The sequence below is a fragment of the Papaver somniferum genome, unplaced genomic scaffold, assembly GCF_003573695.1.
Source record: "Papaver somniferum cultivar HN1 unplaced genomic scaffold, ASM357369v1 unplaced-scaffold_81, whole genome shotgun sequence".
In the NCBI taxonomy this organism is placed as follows: Eukaryota; Viridiplantae; Streptophyta; class Magnoliopsida; order Ranunculales; family Papaveraceae; genus Papaver; species Papaver somniferum.
Window position 1 is genome coordinate 8,207,475 of NW_020651082.1, and position 21,786 is coordinate 8,229,260.

Genomic DNA, 21,786 nt, shown 5'->3' on the forward strand with positions numbered 1-21,786 from the left:
TTAATCACAACTAGTTCAAATGACTCAAATGAAACTAGTTATAGAGTTGTTCAATTGTTTATATTTTCATAGAAGTATACAAGACAAAATTGAAGAAAAATCTGTTTTGATTCATTCGAATCAATTCATGAAATTATAGCCACGGTTTGCAAAGATTGCATTCCTTATTATATAAATGTGTTTGTTCGTGAGTATGTAAACATACTTAACCGATTTTAGAACTTAACTCACTCAAGTATGCAAACGGGTACGCATACCTAAGTTCCCGGACTTGGTCTTGTTCGCCAGTATGCAAACGGGTACGCATACGGTCGTTCATGACCGAACGCAGTTGAAATCAGTGCGCATACGGGTATGCATACTATAGTTCCCGGACTTCAATTGTTGAATCAATACGCATACGGGTATGCATACCAAATTCCCGTACTTGGAATACACTTGCAACAGTTAGCATACAAGTACGCATACTTGTGCTATATCCAATCAATGGTTAATTGTTCTAAAATCCCATTTTAATCACTAAAACAGTCTTGGAAGACGAGAATAGCTGTCTTACACAAAGCTTCAAAGCAATTTTCAAGTGATCAAATGATCAATACGAAACATTCCGAGTCTACATCAAATAATTGTCTCACACAAATCGTATAAGATGTCACCATGAGATTTTCACATGATCATCTTTTGACTTTTGCCAAGAATAAAAGATGAACTTGGCTAAAGCGAAAGCTCACCAACACATATTTCGAGAAAGATATAAGCGAGTTAAACTCAGCTCAAAATATCAAATGTGTATAATGTAGAGTCTATATAGCTATAAGACTTTTGTCTCAATAGAAGAAGAAATCACCCAATTTGAGCAAAAAGGGCAAAATTGTCACTTCTTGTGCGAGCACTATCTGGAGCCCAGTCAAGGTTAAAGGGCAACTCTTATGGAGGAGTATTAAACACATACCATCCAAGGTTAAGGGGGCTATGAGTTGGGTGGTTCTTATACAGTCGGGTGTCTAAATCCTACCCGAGTTTATAACCCTAAATCGATTACCTCCTTTCAATCATTATTTGCACCCGACCCTGAAATTGAGAAAGAAAAGAGGCAGCAACTGCTGCAGTTATTGCCAAGACTAGATCGAGAGTTAAACAGGGAAATACGAGAGAGATGATGTTCAAAGCTCATAGGGAGGAATAATCAGCAAGAACTGCTGGTGGAACTAATTGAGATCGAGAAACAATGAAGAAATTAGGGTTTATGTTCATCTGATGCTGATATATGGGTTTGGACTCAGAGTTGAGCTGTTGCTGCAATTGATTGAAGAACACAAAAGAAATTGAAGCAGCTGTTGCTGATGAATTCGAGAGAAGAAGCTGTTAATTGTGCTGAGAAACTAGTCAATATGCTGTTGATACTCCAGAGATGAAAAGGGGATCTGTGTTGAATTGAGAAAGAGTGGAAAATGGGTTTTTGGTCTGAATCTGAGATGGGAATTCGTGGTAATTTCTGTTGAATCCAGAAGAACGAGGTTTTGGAGGAGGATAAGTTAAATAGAGACTGGATTATGAGATTGGTTTGAATCTGTGATGAAATGGGTCATGTGGTTGCTGTTAAGGAGAGAGCAACTGGGTATTTGGTGGATGCATCTGCTGCTAAGAAGGGGTTCTCGCGAAACTGAAATTGTGGTAGTGATTAATTGAAATTAGTAGTGGGTTTGCTGTTGAATCGAGAAGAAACTCTAGTGGTACTTTGAGGCTGAGAAGAGCAAGTGATGCAGCTGCAATTGGATATTGAGCTACAGGTCTGGCATTGCATCTGAGCAGATGGCAAGAGAAGAAGATGAACTGCTGTTACAGGGAATGAAGAAATGGTGAATTGCTTGAATAGATGTATGTTTAGGACTGTGCAGGAATGAAGCTAAAAATGGCCGGCATTTGGCCTGGAAATGACCGAGAAACAGCCAGAACTCGTCTGGCATTCCATTCAAGTGAGTCAACTCAGTGACTCAGGAAATCCAACTCAGTAATCAGACCTTTCAGCTGAGTTACCGACTGACTGGGGATCTGACTCAGTGGCCGACTTCTCCTCTTCCTGACCCTCTTGACTGACGGTTTGACTAATTTGACCGTTAAACTTAATAGTATTGGACGGAATATTCCGTCAACCGCGCAGGCGACCGGCAGGGAGTTTTCTGGCCGGATTTCGGTGGTACCAGTGAATTTCCGGTGACCCAATTTGTGAAGAATTTTCTAGACTCATGATTTGAGGAATTGGACTTGAATTTGGAAAGTGAAGATGGAAGATTTGAGAAAGACAAGGACTTGGAAAGAAGACTTACAAAGGGAAAGGGATTATATTCCTAGAGGATTGCAAGCAAATTATATTCAAAACCAAACCAAAACCCCCCTTTTCGTGATAACTTTACAATTAAAAATCTCTTGCTCCTCGTGGGAACGAACTTGACTATACTATATTACTTAGTAATTATGTAGAAAAATAATAACTAATTTGTTGTGGTTACGACACGCATCATAATCTGAGACATAGCTATAAGTAGACTAGAAATCAAGACTTATACTTTTGACAACTAAACTTGACAAACAAGCTTGAGATAGAAACTCTTACGAGTTCGACCGAGCAGTGCTCTAACAAGACCCATGGGAATTAGTTCTCGCAGAGGGACATTTAGATGATGTCATTGTAGCTGAAGTTTCAATTCCTTATCGAAGTGGGCGATTAATATCGCTTCGATTTCCTCACAATTATCTGGATCATTGTTCCTATTGTACTGAATTTCTGGTGATGTTTCCATAAATCTTGATTTGTATTTCTGAAAGTTATTTCTCTGCTCCACGGTGGGCGCCAAAACATATTGTAGCAAAAATGTTCTTATAACTCCTCAAGATTCGTATATGAAGATGAAATTCTAGTCTTTATATATTCAGGAATGTTCCTTAAGATTCTTACCTGACGATGAAATATGAACCATTTGATAATTCATTAGTATTCCTCGTGATGCATTTATGATGGATGAGGAAATTCCGACTACTTGATAAATCAGTTTTTTATCAACTTTGGCTCTTCAATAATTGTGGTTTGAGGAAGGTGTACAAGAGAAGATTTGATGCTGGTTTGAAGAATGGTTTAGAGAGTTGGTTTCTATAGTTTCTCTAATGGTGATCTCGGGTATGTCTTGTTAACTATTTTTATTTGGATTTTCTTTTATGGGTTGTGTAAAGAGCAGGTAACAGTCTTTGATCATAATGGAAATTTTCTGGTGGTGTTGGTCATGGATGTAGCCTGTAATGGTGAACCACGTATATCTTGTTTTGTGGTTTTGCATCTTCTGTATTTCTTATTATTTCTCCATGTTTGGTACAAATCACTGATTTTCTTTTGTGATGATGTGCTCCGCTGCACTTAGCGTGCCAAATTCCCAAATAGTAACTTTACGTTCAAGGTCTCAATTTAGTAGACTAACGAAATTGAATTAGGATTTCCTTTGTTAATTATCCATCTAATGGTATTGATGTATTCGAAAACACCTTTGTATTTCTTCATTTTTTCATGTTAGCTTGTACTTTTCTTTTTTATGCCATTGCTCAAAATCTGCCATTTTCATTATAGCCTTCTTCAACTATCCAATTCTCAAAAGCCTAAAAATATTCTCAGCCGTTGGATTCATTTATGTAGGAGAGAATAATTAAGTGTGCCTAATAAAGATTGATCGGTCGAAATCACTGCATCGTAGATTGTGTTGTGAGCCTTAACAATAACATGACAAATTTTTGTATCATTTCGGGTAATTAGGTTTCGAGAGGAGCAACTTAGATACTATATAGCATCATAAAACTAGTATGCTAGAGTATATTATTTTGTAATATTTATCCGTTAATGTTGTAGTAAAAATGTTCCTGCAACACTTCTCGATATTCGTATATGAAGATCAAATTCTAACTGTTAGATGATTCTAGAATGTTTTTTGAGATTCGTGGCTGACGATAAAATATGAACTGTTTGATGATTTAAAATTCCATCTACTTGATAAATCAACTTTGTATCAACTTCGGCTCTTCAAAAATTGTTGGTAGATGAAAATGGGGTACCTTCAAGGACACTCCAATGCCTTAATGAGTAAGAGCTCTATGCAGGTTTTTGTGGAGGGAAAAGGATTAGAAAATGTGGACCTTTTGAGTTAGCTAGATTTCCATCTCTATTTATAGGTCGTAGAGGAATTGTATCTAGTCGAATATTCATCTAGATACATTTTAACTTTGTAACTAGACCAACTTAATGTTTTTATGGTTCGTCCTTATTTATAATTAGATTTACGCATCTAGATAGTCTAAATGTATGTAGTCCAATAATTAATCCACCTTCATCCCCTCTTTTTAGAGTGACCATATTAATTTATGTACTTGGACTAAATATATACCTAGATTAACTCCAACCTCCAGGTTTGGATATATACCTGATCTTACCACCAAACTGAATCACCTTTTTATAGGGATACAATGAATCTGGTCATCTTTTGCACAAAGGCTAGTAGATTAGTTACTAACCCTTCATGGGCTTAGACTTCAAACCATGATCCAATTAAGTGTTTTGTTTAAGAACGATTTTTTGGGGACCGTCCTTTTTTTGAGGGGACCATGAATTTTCTTTTGATAAGACATTTAGGGTAAATTGAAGCCACCTCTTATCCAAATATCTATATTAATAACAAAATTACCCTTTCTAATTAAGTTTGTTGAACGATTAGTTAGTGTAATGATTAGTTGAACTATTAAGTTAAGTTAAGTTAATTAATGATTAGTGAAAGATTAAATCAATAAATTATTTTTTTTTAAATTAAGTTATTGAGAGAGGAGAAGAAAGGGGATATAAGAATTTTAGAAAAACTCAATTTTTTTTTTTTTTATAAATCTGAACCTTCAAACTACCCAGGCATACTTCAAATTCATTTTTTGTTGCTTGAATTGACCAAAATTCTCTGAAAATGAGAAATTTTATAGCTTGATTTGGGCTAAGTCAAACACGTTCGGCTACAAGATCTGAAGAACAGGTAGCCGAACTTATCAGCAAATGTAGTTCGATTAATGTTTATGAAGGCACAACTAGTTCTAATGGAATTTTTTCTTTCAGAGAAAAGTTCGGTTAGGACAAAAAATTATGACGTAACCGAACTCAATATATAGGGTTTCAAAGAAAAATTCAGTTAGGAGAAAAAAATTGTGATGTAACTAAACTCAATATATAAGATTTCAGATAAAAGTTCGGCTAGTAAATCAGAAAGTTCGGCTAGGAAATTAAAAGTTCGGCAATGAATTTTTGTTGGCGAAATATCCGAGTTGTTCCTCATGTTCTTCATTTCCATAAGGTTCGGCAAATTTTTTTGAAGGAACAAATAGCGGAACTTAGTTTCATTGGAGTTTTTGCTCTCAGAGAAAAGTCGTTAGGAGAACAAAACAAAAAATTGCGACGTAACCTAACTCAATTCATAGGGTTTCAAAGAAAAATTCAGTTAGGAGAAAAAAAAATGGCGACATAACCAAATTCAATATATAGGATTTCAGAGAAAAGTTCGGCTAGGAAATCAGAAAGTTCGGCTGGGAAATTAAAAGTTCGGCTAGGAAATTAAAACGTTCGACTAGGAAATTAAAAGTTCGTCTAGGATTTTACTTTATTGCGAAACAGCCAAACAATTCTTCATGTTCATCATTTCCATCAGGTTCGGCTAGTTCGACAAAGTTTTTCCACAAGATTCATAGGCAGACTTCTCTCTGCAACTTCAAATTTTATAATTACTACTCACTCAATTTATTAATCACAAATATATAAAGAAGACACGGGTTTGTTGGAAAGTACCTCTAATATATAAATTTCTAAAATCCGGATTTAAAATGATTATAAAATTGGAAAAGAAAACAAGAGGATCAGAGAAGAATTTAAGATGAAATTTGGTTAGTAGAAAAAATTGTGTTTTTATATTTATTAATTAGAGTTTTAATTAGATAAGTAGGTTTAGGAGGGATGATATTAAGTTAGTTATACTTTAAACGAAGGTAAAGGATAAGTTAGTCATTTCCTAACTTTATGACACCCCTTTTAAGTGTAGGGGAAGGTGCCTAAGTACATCATGGTTCTCCAAAAAAAAACATGGTCCCCAAAAAAATCGTTCTTATTTAAGAATGATTTTTTAGGGACCATGGTCTTTTTGAGAGGATCATGGTTTTATTAGACCACGTTCCCTATAGTTATATGGGGTGTCCTAAAGTGTTGAAATGACTAACCTACCCTTAACCTAATTTAATTTAAAACCAACCTAATAACCACCTATATATATATAACCACCACCTCCTCCCACCATCACCGCCGATTACCACCACCACCTCCTCCCACCACCACCACCGATTACCACCACCACCACCTCCGATTATCACCACCACTAACCACCGATTACCACCACCACCTCCAATTACCACCATCACTAACTACCACCGTTGATTACCACCACCACCACCACCACCTCCGGTTATCACCACTACCAACCACCTATTACCACCACGACCTCCGATTACCACCACCACCTCTATATATATAGCTTAATTTAAAACATTAACAAGGATATTCTCACAAATACTCGTCATTCGTTTTTGGTTGAATAAATGAGAAGTAATCATCAAAATGAGTTGAAAATGGAAGTTGCAGAGAGGTTTAATGGAGGTTTTTTTCAGAGAAGTTCAGTTACGTCGCAAAAAACAAGTCTCAGCCGGACTTTAAGTTCGGTTACGTCGCAAAACGTTCGGTTTCGTCGCAAAAAGTTCGGTTATCACGAATTAATTTTTCTTAAGAGTTCGGTTGATTCGCAAAAAATACTTTTAACCGAACTCCTTGTATTAGAAAAACACAAGTCCATAAGTTCGGTTCCTTCGCAAAATAAGGATATCACCGAACTTTAAGTTCGGTTGGTAGAGCAATTTGATATGTAACCGAGCACACAAGATGTACCCATATAAATTGTTAAGTTCAAAGTTCGGTTACCTACCATTTTATACTAGGTAACCGAATATAGCACAATAACTTTGGTTGTTTTTTTTATCGGTGAGTTCGGTTAGATACGTTTTTGGATAAAAGTTTGCGACCCAACCGAACTTCTTACACTTGGAATAATTTTTTTAACGTAAAGTTCGGTTGAATAGTTGGTTGGTATGAACTTTGTGCACCAACCGAACTATGTACAGTTGGTAAAATTTTATTTTCACATAAAGTTCGGTTAGTTATTGTTTGCAAAGCAACCGAAGTTCTAGACCCTCAAGTTCGGTTACATTGCGGGCAAACCGAACATTACGTTGTACGACCAAAACCTCCATTAACGAGCGAGTTCGGTAACCTGCGTGTTTAGAAAACGTAATCGAACTACACTTTCAGGTGTGTTCGGTTACATGTTCTTGACATATGGTAACCGAACTAGCCCAAATCTACATAAAAAATTTCATTTTTTTGAAAGTTTGGAGCAATTAAACCAACATTATCTAAGTTTGAAGCATACCTGATAACCCAGATGCTCTTCCTCCGGTTGTGGTTGAATCATCACTTGAATACTCAAGATTAGTGAACCTCAATTTTTTTCTCCATGTTTTTCTTCTTCATCTTCTCTAATTTTGCTCTCTCAATAATTCTACTTCTTTAGCTTAATCATTTCACTAATGATTTCACTAATCATTACCCATAATTAATCAGGAGGGCAGTTTAGGTATTAATATAAATATCCAGATAAGGGGTGACCTAAATTTACTTCTAAATGGCTTACTAAAAATAGAACCATGGTCCCCAAAAAATCGTTCTTATTTAAGGTTAATGGGCTTGAGAGCTATTAAGCCCATTAATTTCATGTATATGGTCCAAACAGTTGGCTTCAAATTTGCATTTTGTTGATTCTTCTTAGCCTTGTGTAATGTATCCTAGCTACAACGATATCTATTTTGTTGACAAGGTTTTAAAGACTAGAATGAGTTTGAGTTTGTGATTTTGAAACTTGTACTGAAATAATGGATTTGGTTTACAGCAATAATAGATTTGTAAACCCTTAATTGGTGCAGTTCTGAAGCAAAGCTGGTGGCTTAAACGCAAGTGAGATGATGTTGCAAGCTCACATGATACAACAGATGTAGGCTGTAGCACAGAATTGATGCAGTTTTAAAGCAATGCTGGAAGCTCACATGTTACAGCAATAATGGATTTGTAAACCAGAAATGATTTAAGACACAAACCACACACATCAGACGTATTTTTAAGACTCACACTTGAATTGCACTCTGCATTTCTTACAGAGTGCAATTATAATATTGTACATATCCCGACTTGACTAGATGGAACTGAAATTTCTTGGAAATTTTTCAAGAAACTGACAATATGGCCGCTAATGTCGTCTGCCCGTTCTTCCATGATGAAGTGACCAACTCCTTCAAGTACGACTACTTCTTGCAGAAACGGCACATCTTTTTTCATAAGACCACTTTGCACATATTCCTTCACACCTGGAATATGATAGCTTAGATCCTGGTCTCCCACAATAAACTTCACTGGTACTTTTACTTGTGCTCCTGTCCATGGTGCAGTCAGTTCCCAGTTTCTGAAAATTAGGAAGCCAGGAAAACGTGTTAGTTTAGAATAAAGCAAATCTGCAAGTTGAATTTGAATCATTTCTTGGTACATACACATTAAAATTTCTGTAATAGTTGAATCCTCCGGTGAAACCTGACTTTTCGTATTTACTAGTGTAATAACAAATGTCTTCTTCGGATAACCATGAAGGCAATGTAATTGAAACATCGGTTGGAAACCCCTCATCTTTTGATATCATAAGTGGAGCTGGACTGTGGCGTGTCAGAAAGTTCTTGAGGATTGTTTCTGTACCAACCCGGGCGAATACAGCTTCCATCTCTCCAGGCTCCTGTATATAAAAGAGAACGGAAATAAGTGAAACAGATAGCATGGAAATTGGGAACATGCACATAAATTTCAAGGCCTAAAGAAATCAAACCTGAAAGTGGATTATATAGTAATCATTGCCGTACATAGCTTTTAAGGCGTCAAGTGGTTTCATGGTAGGCCTTCGAGGAGTAAAGGCGACACTAAGGTTCACCAAAGCCTTAACCTTGTCTGGCCTAAACAAGCAAAGATACCAGCTGATGATTGCACCCCAATCATGTCCTACCACAAACACCTGCAGCAACAAGAAAAAACCATTAGCTCTTTTTCTCCGATCATAACTTTGAAATTTCAAGAAAACAAGGGGTTGTCTTAATCCTAACCTTGTCTTGACCAAGGGTATCAATGAGAGCAACAAGATCACCAACTATGTGAAAACATGTATAAGACTGTGGGGAAGTGGGTGCATCCGTATCGCCGTAACCGCGTAAATCAGGAGCTACAGCTCTGAAACCAGAAGCAGCTAAAGAGAGAATCTGATGTCTCCATGAATACCAGAGTGATGGAAATCCATGAACCAGCAAAACCACTGGACCTTCCCCTTTCTCTGCTATATGCATTTTGATTCCATTCACATCAACCATTCTATGGCTTATCCCCATATCCTCCTCCATTTTTCAGACACACACTCTAGATCTCTCTGTGTTGTTTTGATTTTGCTGTCTTTGGATGGGTTAAGGAGGAGGATTTATATAGAAACCTGACCGAAGTTTATGTTTAAAAATAAAAACTTTAAATAAATTTCTCCATATATTATTATTCTCATTGAAAACGTTCTTAATGGTTATCCCCGTTGAACCACCTAATAATAAAGGAACCGTGTATCATACAATTAAGGTGGATTCCAAACAAGCAAAGTATACCCACTACAAATCCAAAGTATTATTACTACAAAATTAAGAAACATGTGCCCTGGGAATTCTATGTTGCAACAACTACTGAGGCAGGTATTAGATGTCTGGGCATCACATGCAGGCACTATTTGGTACGCCTTTGATTTGATGCTGGCGAGTTTGGTATAAAGGTCATCCCAATAACTTTACCACTGTAAAAGTCATCAGGATTCACACCCATTTATCAATGGAAATGGACCAGTGTAGGCACGAAAGCTAACTCCAGGACAACATATAGGTATTAAACAACAGGCAGTTTTCTTGGGTCCGGCTGAAACGTTATACAGCAATGGTGGAAAGTACTGATAAGATAATACAGCAGACACTGAAAGTTTTAAACTCATGTCAATCTCTCATTTACTTTAGGTTTTGCAGGGATTCATAAAAGTACAAGAGGTTGAATAGGTTATAATTTGCAACAACAAATCATTATTCAGCAATCTTGTAACTTTACAAGAAAGATGGATATACAAAATCCAACAGGCCGAAGTTGTATGTTAACATTCTTATTGGCACTACAACTATTTTTGAGATAACATTACTGTGTAAAAGTTGAAATGAACTGATGAAAAACGAATTACTCGTACACGTGTCAGAGCTGCCATTACTACAGCCAGAGGTGGTGGTTCATCATCTCAAGTCTCAACCACCTACTTGTCTTCTACGTTTCTCTACATCGAAGTAAATATCCATGAGATCTGTTATACCAGCTGTTATCTTTTGCCCTGCTTTCACAGGCCCTACACCTTGTGGAGTGCCTACACAGATCACCATTAGGCATATAGGGTGAGCACGAAATTTTAGAAAGCCGAGCAGGAGAAAATAATAATAGAACACTTGCTGAAGCCAAGGACCAGAAAGAAGGAATGATCCAGGTCGTTGCATAGAGCGTACGATTGTGGGTATGAGGGGCAAAATGGAGATTTTCTTCTATATAGGGGAAGACTTGAGAGTGTTTATCAGACAAACAGGGTTAGGAAGGAAATAGGTCTATAACCCCACATGCCCTGTGCCAATACGTCAAGGTGCTATTGGAAATATTGAGAGCACACCCATTATTTGCCTCCAACAGAAGAGAACTTCAGAATACTGCTAAACAAAGCGGAGAAAAGAATTGTGTTATACCTGTTAGTATGACATCTCCCTCTAGAAGTGTCATGATAGAGCTTATGTAACTAACGAGAAAAGGAATCTTAAAGATCATATCTTTGGTTGACCCTTTCTGTCTGGATTCTCCATCTACCTGTGGAGACAAGGAAACCAATCAGCATCGATGTAGTTATGAGTCAGTTAGAGGATCACACACAACATGGCGTCTGAACAAACTGAGAGCTACTTTATAGAGACGGAGCAGGAAATCTGTAGAAAATAAACTAGAAGGATAAGCGTAAACAAACCTTCAACCATAGCTCCAAGTCGTCCGGGTTTGGAACCATTGATTTGGGCAACTGCAAAGGACATTAAGTTGCGAATATGAGCTGATATTTCTAGATTTTAACAACGGCTAAGAGTTTGATGTTATTTTCTCACAATTTACTTCTTCTTTCCAAAATTCGAATTATAAAAACAAAGCGGTGAAAAGAAAGACACGAAGAAGCTATTGTTCTTACAACTGAACTAATTGGAGTGAATGTGTCTTGCCCTTTAGCCACTGTCCACGGAAGGCCTGAAGCCTGACAAAATTTACCCAACAAGACCATTAAAAACAGGTAATAAATATGATATATACCATATTCATGTCGATCAACAAACATACACATAACTATAATATGATTAAAGAGGCATTACCTTAGCATTAGATTGTATCTCCCTCGCTGTCATATCCAAGGCAAGCGCATAACCTAAAAGAAATGCAAAAATAAAGCATCAAAATTGACATGCCATTTGCGATCTTGCATCAAACATTACATTCAAGACAAAGCAATGAGCAATGGGTTTCATTTCATACCTCCAACATAATCCATAGCAGCTGCTTCAGAAACATCTCTCGCTTTCCGTCCAATAACAACCCCTAATTCCACTTCATGATCAAGTGATTCTAGAGGATATGGAATTTCAATTGTTCCTCCATTTTGCAAATATGATGATGTTGGTTTCATAAACAACACCGGTTCCTAAAACAAGATAATACCCACAACATATTCGTCAAAAATACACAAAGAACAAATCCATCAGATTTGACCAAATATCATTTCTACAGAAGATGGATTAAAAACCCAGAATCTGAATGATCTGATTGATCAAATTAGAATCTAAAAACAACCCAGATTAGGAATCAGAGATCAGACCTTAGGGACGGCGTTGCCGAGTTCTTTAGCATGAGCAGCATAATTTCTACCAACAGCAACAATTTTAGTACCCATTGAAAGAAGCTTCATATACGCAGATGCAGCAGTTGCCATAAATTTCAAACCTTGTTCTCTCTGAAAATCGAGTAGTTCCGATTCCGAGATAGACTCTTGACGGGTACTTTGTAACACAATAAAGACAGGAATAGGACCTAATTCCTCTCAAATGGACCACCTTGTTACGTTTTATTTTTCTTTTTTTATATCTGAATCTGGCATGTCTCCCTCGCTTACTCGTCGCCCCACCTGCTCTGACTCACCACTAATGGTTCATCCCATTCTGATATAACCCACCGTTTCCAAATGAGCTTCTTATTCTGCATACTTAGGGTTTAGATGGGTGACATATATTGGTATAACGTCTTCGGGAGGCTCAAAAATGAAACCAAAGAAAGGTAGGTGTGGAGTAAAAAAGAAAACCTATTATAGGGGTTCCAAAACTTTGGTTTTGAGGACTCACAAAATGACAAAAAACCGGATCATCAAATAGTATCTTCAAAACCCCTTATCCCAATGATTAATTAACATTAATAATTAAGTTAACCAAAATTAAATAAGATTAGTTATAAGATTAATAATAAAATTAATAACAAGATTAGTAATAAGATTAGACTAATCATTTGATTTATAGTTAATATTTGAAAACCAAAATCACAATTTCACATATTTTTTTCTTCTAAAAACAGAAGTTACGGTTAGGTTTCCTAACCATATATGAGTTCATATTTTCCCAATCGTATACAAAGCCAGTGTAACTTACGGTTGGGTTATCCAACCGTATACAAAAGTTTAGTAAATCACTTACGGTTGGGAGTTCATATTTTCCAACCGTAGAAAATTTATACGGTATGAAATTAATATTTTGCCACTGTAAATCAGTCCTACGGTTGGGAAAATCAATATTTCTCAATTGTATTCAATTCTGAAACTAATTTTTCATTCTCTAATTTAATCAAATCTAACCTCTTCATGAGATCAAAATCAATAAAAAAGGGTTGGGTTTTCGATTTTTACCCATTTAAAGTTATTATTTGCTGAGAATCGACGTTTAATTGTCATTAAAGGAAAAGAAAAAAAGAAGAAGAAGAAGAAGAGGCGGAGGTGAAGAAGAAAGGAAGAAGAAGAGACGGGTTTTCTTTTTTTTTTAAAAGGTTTAGGTTTAGTTTTTGATTTAGTTAATTTAGGTTTGATAATTATTTTGGTTATCTAACGATATTTTTGTATTTTTGATAATAAATTAGGTCCCCCTCATCCATATTTAGGATAGTAGAATCCATAGGAGCCCTCAAAACCAAATCCTTGAAGCCCCTATAATAGATTTCAAAAAAAATGTATAACATGATAAATAGAGGTCTAAATCTTTGCTTAATTATTCCGCATATGTATAAAATTTCTTTTTTCTTTCTCTATTTTGTACCTGCTCCTTCAGTATTCATAAAATGTTATCACTAACGTAACTCTACTGATTAATGTTGAATTTTTCCAAGTTGGAGTTTCTAGTCTTAGACATATATGGGAAAAAAAATAACTATTTATCTTGAGGTTTGGATGATGAAATGCACCTTAATGCCACTTCATTGGAAAATATGATTGTTGTCGGCATCGATGACTTTTTTGAAGATCGCTCGGCAAAATTAACGTTACCGTCGTCACCACGACGAAGCGTTGAAGGCGCATTATCTAATGGTGAAAGATAATCTCTCACATAATTTCAATCGGAAAACAACCTTGATGATTCACTGATACTTCTGAAATCTTGTGAACGGATGTGCATCCATTCGTACCTAGCACGTGGAAAAATACTATCTTCTAAGTTCTGATGATTAAGGATTTTTTCTAAACTAAACTAGACCACAATTAATACGAATCTTTAGTGTTAGATATCACCCATTCGAGGTTTCATCAAGATGACAACCAAGAAAAATCAAGGCAATGGATCGATTTTTTAAAGATTCATCATTGCAAAAGACACTTGTTCTATACTCTATTTAACCTTGAAAACCTAAGAAAAATAGTTTTTCTTTTTTCTGTTTTTTGTATATATCTAGAACTTGGATGTCCAACTTGGAAAGTTTTGACACTTGCTATGTTTAGTTAAAAAAAAATTTATATAGAGCCATTTTATTATTATATAACTACGTGCCGAGGTACTCACAAATATACTAATATTGGACGGGAAAGGAAAAAGAAAATGAAATAACAAATATTAAAGAAAATGGAAAATAACAAATACTAAATTAGGTGTTAAACCAAACACTTATATACAGTAATTGAAAGAAAAACGAGATTGCTAGCTAGTTGTAAATTAAGCACCTGGATAAAAAAGATTAAAATAAAAATATATTGCGTGTTGTTGTAGATAAACAAAAGTCAATACAGAGATAAATTGAGAAAAAAACAAAGGAATCTCTTATTAATGGATACAGATTGTACATAGATTATGGCTTTATTTATAGGCTAAATAAAAAGGGGATTCGTTACGTACATTAAGTTTCTAATGCATGCACACTAAATCAGTGATTACATAGTAGTGAATATCATGTAAACATTACACCAAGGGCCATTTAATACATATGAAATTCTTGTTTTTCCAATTATATAAGGAAAACCCTTTTAGAAAAATTTAAAAATTAACGCTATAAGTTAAAACTCTTTGTATTTCGAAATAAAAAAAATGACCACATGTATGAGGTAAAATATATGACGGCTATGTTCTAAAAATTCATTTCAACTTCGACCATTCTCTCATTTTATATCCATCGTACCATCAATACATGATAGATAATGGATACATATTTCATGCAATAAAAAATGTTTTATTGATATAAATATGATTTGATTATGTACGAAGAGGAAGTATGCATACAACTGATCTTGACACTATGGAGGATGAAGAACATCGACACAAGAAAGAGTTGAAAACCCTGGCAATGAAAAAAATCTAACCATCCAACAGCTGAGAGAGCATCTCGCACAATACAGGTGAATCGAAAGAGAACTGAAAAGGGTTAGAACGAAGTAGAGAAAGAGATGCAGAGTTGGAAGAAGAACGAGCAAACTTAGCGAGACAAGACGCCTTGTTAATGGAAGAAAATCACCGACTCAATGAGAACAACAGACGCGAACTCAGACTGGAGAAACCGAAACCCAAACAAGTACAAGTTCGTCGAGGAGAAGGAGAAGACGTCATAGTGAGTAAAGAGAAATACAAAACAATCATGATGAGTACGAGAGCGAGGTACGCGAATAAAAGATGCACGTGGCCTAGAAAGAATGATGAAGGAACGAAGAGAGAGGAGAAGGAACTGCGGAAGGAGAGAGATCCTAGAACAACAGAGATATGATGGGACAAAGGGAAGTATTTCAGAGCGCGGGAGCCAAAGATGCAGAAGAGAAACTAGTTAAGAACGGGAAACTAGAATAGCTGTAGAAAGAAGTGCACACTACAAGAAAATCTAGCTATTGCCACACCATGTATTGCCACACCTTAAATATAGGTGTTGCAAAAGCAAATTTTTAGTCACAATACTTTTCAGCTGCATCTAAAAGATATAATTTACTGTTGCAAAATGAAACTTTTTCCTCACAAATGTAGCAACAATATGAAAAGTGTGTAGCAATAAAGTATAATCTCTTGATGCAGCAATAAAGTTTGGGTGTAGCAATAGACTTCTTGCTACATAGGTTATCGCGACACTAGTAGAGGTTTATGCCATAACCATTGGATGCTGCAATATATTAAGTTTCTTATAGTGGAAATAGAACAAAGAGCTCTAGAGGCAGTTGCACAAAGAGAAAGAGAACAAGCTAACAAAAATCAGACCATATTGCAACAGCTTGAGGAACTCGTAATGGCCATGAAGAATAATAATAGACGAGGGGGAGGAAAAATGAAGCTGGCAGAGGCGATTGAGGAAGCAGAACGATCTCCATTCTCGCGTGAGATATTACAAGCTCCCATCCCAGCAAAGTGTTCCCTACCCATATTCTCCAGCATCTTTGACGGGACTGGCAATGTAGTACAACACACGAAGGCCTACAACCTGACACTAATGTTATGGGCCCAACACCAAGAAGTACTATGCAAGTATTTCCCGGCAAGTCTGACAGGGAGGCTTCATTATGGTTCGGAAAATTGATCGAAGTATCTGTAACTTCATTCGCACGGCTGGAAAAATTATTCCTAGGGAATTACATAACCAGTAATCTCACCAAGGCAGGGATTGAGAATGCGTTTACCCTAAAGAAAGCGTGTGGATAAAGTCTGTGAAGCCTAGTCACGCGATGGAGAACCATGTGCAGCGAGTCAACAGGGGAAGTATCGGAGCGACATTTAATCCTCTCCTTCGTAAATGCTTTGTACCCAACTGACCTCTTATATGCGGAGATATTCCGAATCATACATGAGATTGATATGCAAGAGTTAATAGAATATCAGGAGGAATTTATAACACTAGAAGATAAACAGAGAGAGATGAACACCAGCTTGACAGCTATCATAGCCGCGAAAGGAGGAAGTGCGACACTCATACCGCGAATAACAAATATTGTCGGGAATATCCCTAATATTGTGCAAAGAAATCATGCCATAAAGAGAAACGTGAAAGAAGTAGCTCTGTCAAGCAAGGATGAAGAGTGGTTTCGTAGAGAATATGGAGATAGACTCCACGCTTACAACTATCCAGCAAGAAGATACGACAATCAAGGAGGTCGGTTCAACAATGACCGAAGAGTTAGATATAACCATAATCAAAGATTTGAGCGAAGACCAAACTACCCACCATTTGATGATGTAAAACTGCCGAAATTAAATGCCCAAGTAGAAAAGATTTGGGAGGCAGTCATATTAACTCAAGAAATACCAGTGCCATTTAATCTCGGGCATGAACCCGTACAAGGAGCGAGAAATGGCGAATTCTGCACATACCATCGATTTCACGATCATACCACCGCCAACTGTAGAAATGTGCGAAAGTTCATATTAGAATTAATAGAGAAAGGAAAGTTGAACCAATACCTGGAAGAAAGAGAGCTACCAAGGGCACCATCACTGTAGCGCCCCCAAATCTAGCAGCTGACTAATCAAAGAGATTAACTAATAAAGAGGCACTAAGAATATAAATCATTTACTTAAACATTTAAATAAGAAATATGCTATAAAGCTTAACCCAAAAACTAACCCCGCTCAGAAATATATAAATAAGAATTCCTCTCAAATGATACATATACAATAGTCACTTGGTTTGCAAATAGAATATACAACATAATAACATAGCATAAGACTCAATGATAGACGCATTTATGTGTCTAATTTATCTCAATTGTGTATATTGTTAGTGCCCATTGTTGTACTTATTTTGGTTTTTAATCTCTTTGTAGGTGTTTTTGGATAAATAAGGCTTTGCGGCAAAAATTGGCTAAAGATGTGGCCCTTGGATTGTCGTTGATAGTGTACCGAAAATGCCGCAGAAGTGTACCGGAAATACCCCGGAGGAACCCTGAAAAAGTGCGGAAAACATCCCAAAAGAATTGCCGAAGGCACCCCTAATTTGGATAAGGGGCACCCCATTTCAAGGCATATGCTAAAGGGACTCCCAGTCTGGTTAAGGGGACACCACATTCAAAGTTCAAATAATGGAATTTGGCGGGAAAACTAAAGTTCACGTCTGATAATTTGTTGTTGGATTTCAGGGCAGTTTTGAGGGAGATTAAATCCCTGAAATCAATTGGGCTAGGCCTGTTAAGACTAAACAGACCGTATGCAAGTGATTTTATCGATCAACTTGGGCTGGAATGGCTGGGAGAAGCGATCAAAGTCCAAACAGGATACGTATTGTTCTGTCCAGTTTCAAGGATTTCTATGAAAGATTTTGTGAGAGTTTTACGCTGGATAGTTACGTACTAGGTCCTGTTCAAGTCTTGATAAGAGTTTGGTGGAAAGATTATAGCTAACAGACGCGTACGAATAGCTTTGAGAAGCTTTGAGAAATATTTTCCGAGACTTTGGAAGAAAGAAAAAAAAAGAGATTTTATCGGGATTTCTTTGAGCTGTGAAGTATATAAGAGGTGGAGAGAAGTTAGAGAAAGTGGATCAAGAAGTTTGGGGAAGTTTAGAGACCACAGAGACGCAGCAGAGAGGCTGGAAGACGAAGAACAGGAAGCTGCAGGAAAGCTTCCTGCTGCTGCTCGAGAGGAAGAAGAAGATGAAGAACGGACCCTCCAGGGCCGTCGTTCTTCAACAGTGCTAGCAGCAGCATACTTGCGTCGTTATTTAACAACAGCAGACCAGTCAACAGCAGCGCTAAAGTGTCGTTCTTTTCTGGACGCTGAAAGGGGGTCGTAGTTTCACTGTATTATATTTTTCACTCTTTTAATCATATTTTGAGCATCAAGTATGTATTTTGAGAACATGATTATTATGAGTAGCTAAACCCCAATACTGGGATGATGGAGGAAACCATTCTTTATGCATGAGTAATTTTATTTAATTCTTTTATGACTATTTGCACTATTATGAGTTTGATTTATGATTTTTCTTGATTATTTGTGATTTTATTTGATGATGTATGCTTAGTCCATGAGACTTTTGATGCATCATGCTTATGATTTACATCTAATACTTTACAAAAAAAATTCGCAAAGAAAAGAGTCGATATTTGTTATCATTTTAAGCTATAATTGTCTAGAATTAATAGTTGATTCGCATGAGTATAAGAATTGGTGGAATCCTAGGTCCTAGTATCTCTTGATCCTGTGACAAATTTTGTATATATTTTTGTTTTAAAAATCTTTTCAAGTCCGAGCAACGAATCCTTATTTACCGCAATCGAAATACTACAATAAAATGGCGCCGCCGACGCGGACTTGTATATAGATTTATTTTTATTTTTTTTAGGTTTATTTTTTTTTTATTTGTTCCTTTTTACTTTGTCTTTTTTTCTTTGATTTACAGGTTCGAAGTGGAGCATTAAGGACTTGGAGAGGAAAAAGCTTAAAGCGAAAAGCGAAAAGAGAAGAAAAAAGGACAATTTTAGGATTTAATTTTTAATTTTTTTTAGAGTGTGTGAGGAAAACTGTAATTTTTTTATTTATTTTGGACTTTTGACTTTAAACAATTGGACTTTATTTCTTTTTTTTAACCCTACGGAAGGGTATTATTAAACAAAAAAAAATTATATAAATGTGTGCAGGGAAGGACGACGATTACTATATCGTCTCGGCCCCTCGGGCTCGTACATGACATAGGAGTCGTGGCCCGAGTCGACTGCAACGGTTCATCCCCCGTCTGGTACGGGAGGTAAGTCCATCGAAACACTCGCGAATCTCCTGTAAGCGAGTTACTGTATTCCTTAAGGTGATTCATTGATTGAGGACGAATTTGGACTGTTTTTAATTTCCTAGTAAAGGGCAAGTCCTGGCCAAATCAAGATAAGGACTCGTATTTCATCACCGTTTCCTTCTTTCCCGCCTTAGGAAAACGAAACCAAACGCGAACTTAAGCCTAAAATTTTGAATAGAACGAGACCAATAGGGTAACGAGCTTAATAGGAAACTCGTTCGAAAAATATTGGTTGCTCTTTAAGCACACTTCAAAGTTCATGATGGTTTCTGTGAGTTGAATGCGTGACTGCGCCGCCTTGTGATAGCGGTGAGGCCTTGGGTATCAAAGCTCCACTGAGCTTCCCTCGCCTCGATTCAACTTACATTAGCTCGGATTGATTCCATAGGGGTGTGCTCAAATTGTAACGAATTCCTTTTCGAAGGAATAGAAGATGGTCTAGAAAACAATATAAGTGGATCCATCATGATTTTTGTTTGCTAGATTCTATAGGTTTGATTTGGTCGAGTCAGCCTTGTTTGTGATTGTGTAGATTTCCCTTGCATTTAAGAATGTCGAACTGGTATGATAGAAGCCAATACAATGAGTATCGACCTGAATTTGAATATGGACATCATCATTTTTATGACCATGGTGGGAATAGTAGTTGGGAACGCCAACCTTTTCAAGGTTATGGTTCATACCATGGTGAGCCCAATTACTATCCACACATGCATCAGTCTTACGAGAAAGAAGATTATAGTACTAGTTCTTCGTCTCTAGAGGATACAATCAAACTATTTAAAAGTAGCCCTTTTTATGATCCTTCTGATAATTCCTCTTTACTAGAGTCAACACGTAAGTTAGCTGAGTCGACGCGTAAGTTAGCTGATATGAATAGTATATTTATAGACGAAAGAACTACAATAATGAGTGAACCTTCTTTAGAAGACCACCTCAAGCGGATAGCTGAGACGAACGAAAGAATTGCTCGAAATTACTTGAATTGCCAATATAGTGTATCAAATAATACCCTTGAGAATGAAGATAGTTATTTACATAATCAAGATAACAAGGTTAGAATTGGTAGCACTACTTGTTTTGATGAGGTTCGATCTTTTTCATGTTATAATGATGATTATGATGAGGATAGTATTGATGACGAACATGAAATATGTAGGAATAGTGATCAGGAAGCTAGTAATCCAATTAAGCTTTATAATGATTATATTATTTGTAGTTCAAATCCAAATAATTATTATGATTATTCACCTATTCAAAAGGACGAGGATTTGATTAGGGATTCCACCGTTTTAGACGATGTAGTTTTTCCTGTTGATTACGAAGCCGATAGCGGTTTAGAGGAACCGGTTTATCTTGAGACTCCTGTTTTCGATTCGAACGATTTAGAAACTGTAATCGATGATGGTTTTGAGGAATGGTTTTACCCTGAGAATACTGTTTTAGATTCGTACGATTTAGAAACAATAGTCTTAGATGAACTCGTATAGATTAATAAGGATGAACCTGACTTAGAAGAATCAATTGCCATTTTCAGGAATCTGATGACCTAGAAATTAGGGAGATTGTGACTAGTCTAACTAGAGACACTGAAAACTCTAAGTTTGGGGGTGATTATCAGTCTCCGGGTTCTTTAACTCTTAGAAAGTTCCCTCGTGTAGGACTTGATATTTGTGCCTCAACCATCTTACAAGATTATCTTCGTACACTTTTACCTGAACCTAATGATGTCCTGAAAAAAGTTCAGTCGTTAGAAACCCACCCCCTAGTTGATGTGGTTTTCCCAGGCTATGATACCCATATTGACTTTGTTTTCCCACCAAATAGTTTTCTTCCAATTGTGGGAACGTATAGATTTCAAATGTGTCACTTATTAAGTTCTGAGACTAGGCCTAAGTAATTTAGGAAATTAGAATCGACACATTTGCTTCAGAATGACCACTACTCTGACTGTGGTCAACTATGTAAGTCATACCTAATTGACTTAGAGGATCCTAAATTATTTAGGTTACTTCGTGATTCTAAGTTCGTATTTGAGTTTTTACAGACTCTAAGACCTAGTGATTCGGATCCCATATATGAAGAAATGCAGCCAATGAAAATATTCTATTTAGATCCTTTCATAGGACCTGAACCGCAATTAGCGATAGTTTTCAGGAAAATAGGTATTGGAATGCTTTTCTTGTCCATTTTCTTGGTTCACTGCAGTTTCCTTTGGTCAGC

General features: G+C 36.5%; 2 protein-coding genes across 2 annotated transcripts; both read right to left on the reverse strand.

The window, feature by feature from the left end:
• Positions 1–8,214: 8,214 nt before the first annotated feature.
• Positions 8,215–9,692, reverse strand: LOC113345494 (epoxide hydrolase A-like). The gene is made up of 4 exons (XM_026589264.1): positions 9,307–9,692; positions 9,036–9,218; positions 8,710–8,945; positions 8,215–8,624 (listed from the first exon to the last, which is right to left on the reverse strand). Exons 1-4 carry the CDS (start codon positions 9,595–9,597, stop codon positions 8,330–8,332), a joined length of 1,005 nt encoding a protein of 334 aa, XP_026445049.1. The 5' UTR covers positions 9,598–9,692; the 3' UTR covers positions 8,215–8,329.
• Positions 9,693–10,208: 516 nt separating this feature from the next.
• Positions 10,209–12,535, reverse strand: LOC113345495 (probable acylpyruvase FAHD1, mitochondrial). Its single transcript, XM_026589265.1, has 7 exons — positions 12,165–12,535; positions 11,825–11,990; positions 11,665–11,717; positions 11,487–11,549; positions 11,274–11,324; positions 11,002–11,119; positions 10,209–10,634 (listed from the first exon to the last, which is right to left on the reverse strand). The coding sequence occupies exons 1-7, from the start codon at positions 12,276–12,278 to the stop codon at positions 10,519–10,521; spliced, it is 681 nt and encodes a 226-aa protein (XP_026445050.1). The 5' UTR covers positions 12,279–12,535; the 3' UTR covers positions 10,209–10,518.
• Positions 12,536–21,786: the final 9,251 nt, after the last annotated feature.

Bases quoted from the DNA above. Each gene is read 5' to 3' on its own strand.
- LOC113345495 (XM_026589265.1), bottom strand. From the start codon at position 12,278: ATGGCAACTGCTGCATCTGCGTATATGAAGCTTCTTTCAATGGGTACT. The intron at 11,991-12,164 runs GTCTGATCTCTG...ATCTTGTTTTAG, and splicing joins TCGGCAACGCCGTCCCTAAG to GAACCGGTGTTGTTTATGAA. The intron at 10,635-11,001 runs GTATAACACAAT...TGATCTGTGTAG, and splicing joins GGGAGATGTCATACTAACAG to GCACTCCACAAGGTGTAGGG.
- LOC113345494 (XM_026589264.1), bottom strand. From the start codon at position 9,597: ATGGAGGAGGATATGGGGATAAGCCATAGAATGGTTGATGTGAATGGA. The intron at 9,219-9,306 runs GTTAGGATTAAG...TTGTTGCTGCAG, and splicing joins ATACCCTTGGTCAAGACAAG to GTGTTTGTGGTAGGACATGA. The intron at 8,946-9,035 runs GTTTGATTTCTT...TTTTATATACAG, and splicing joins ACTATATAATCCACTTTCAG to GAGCCTGGAGAGATGGAAGC.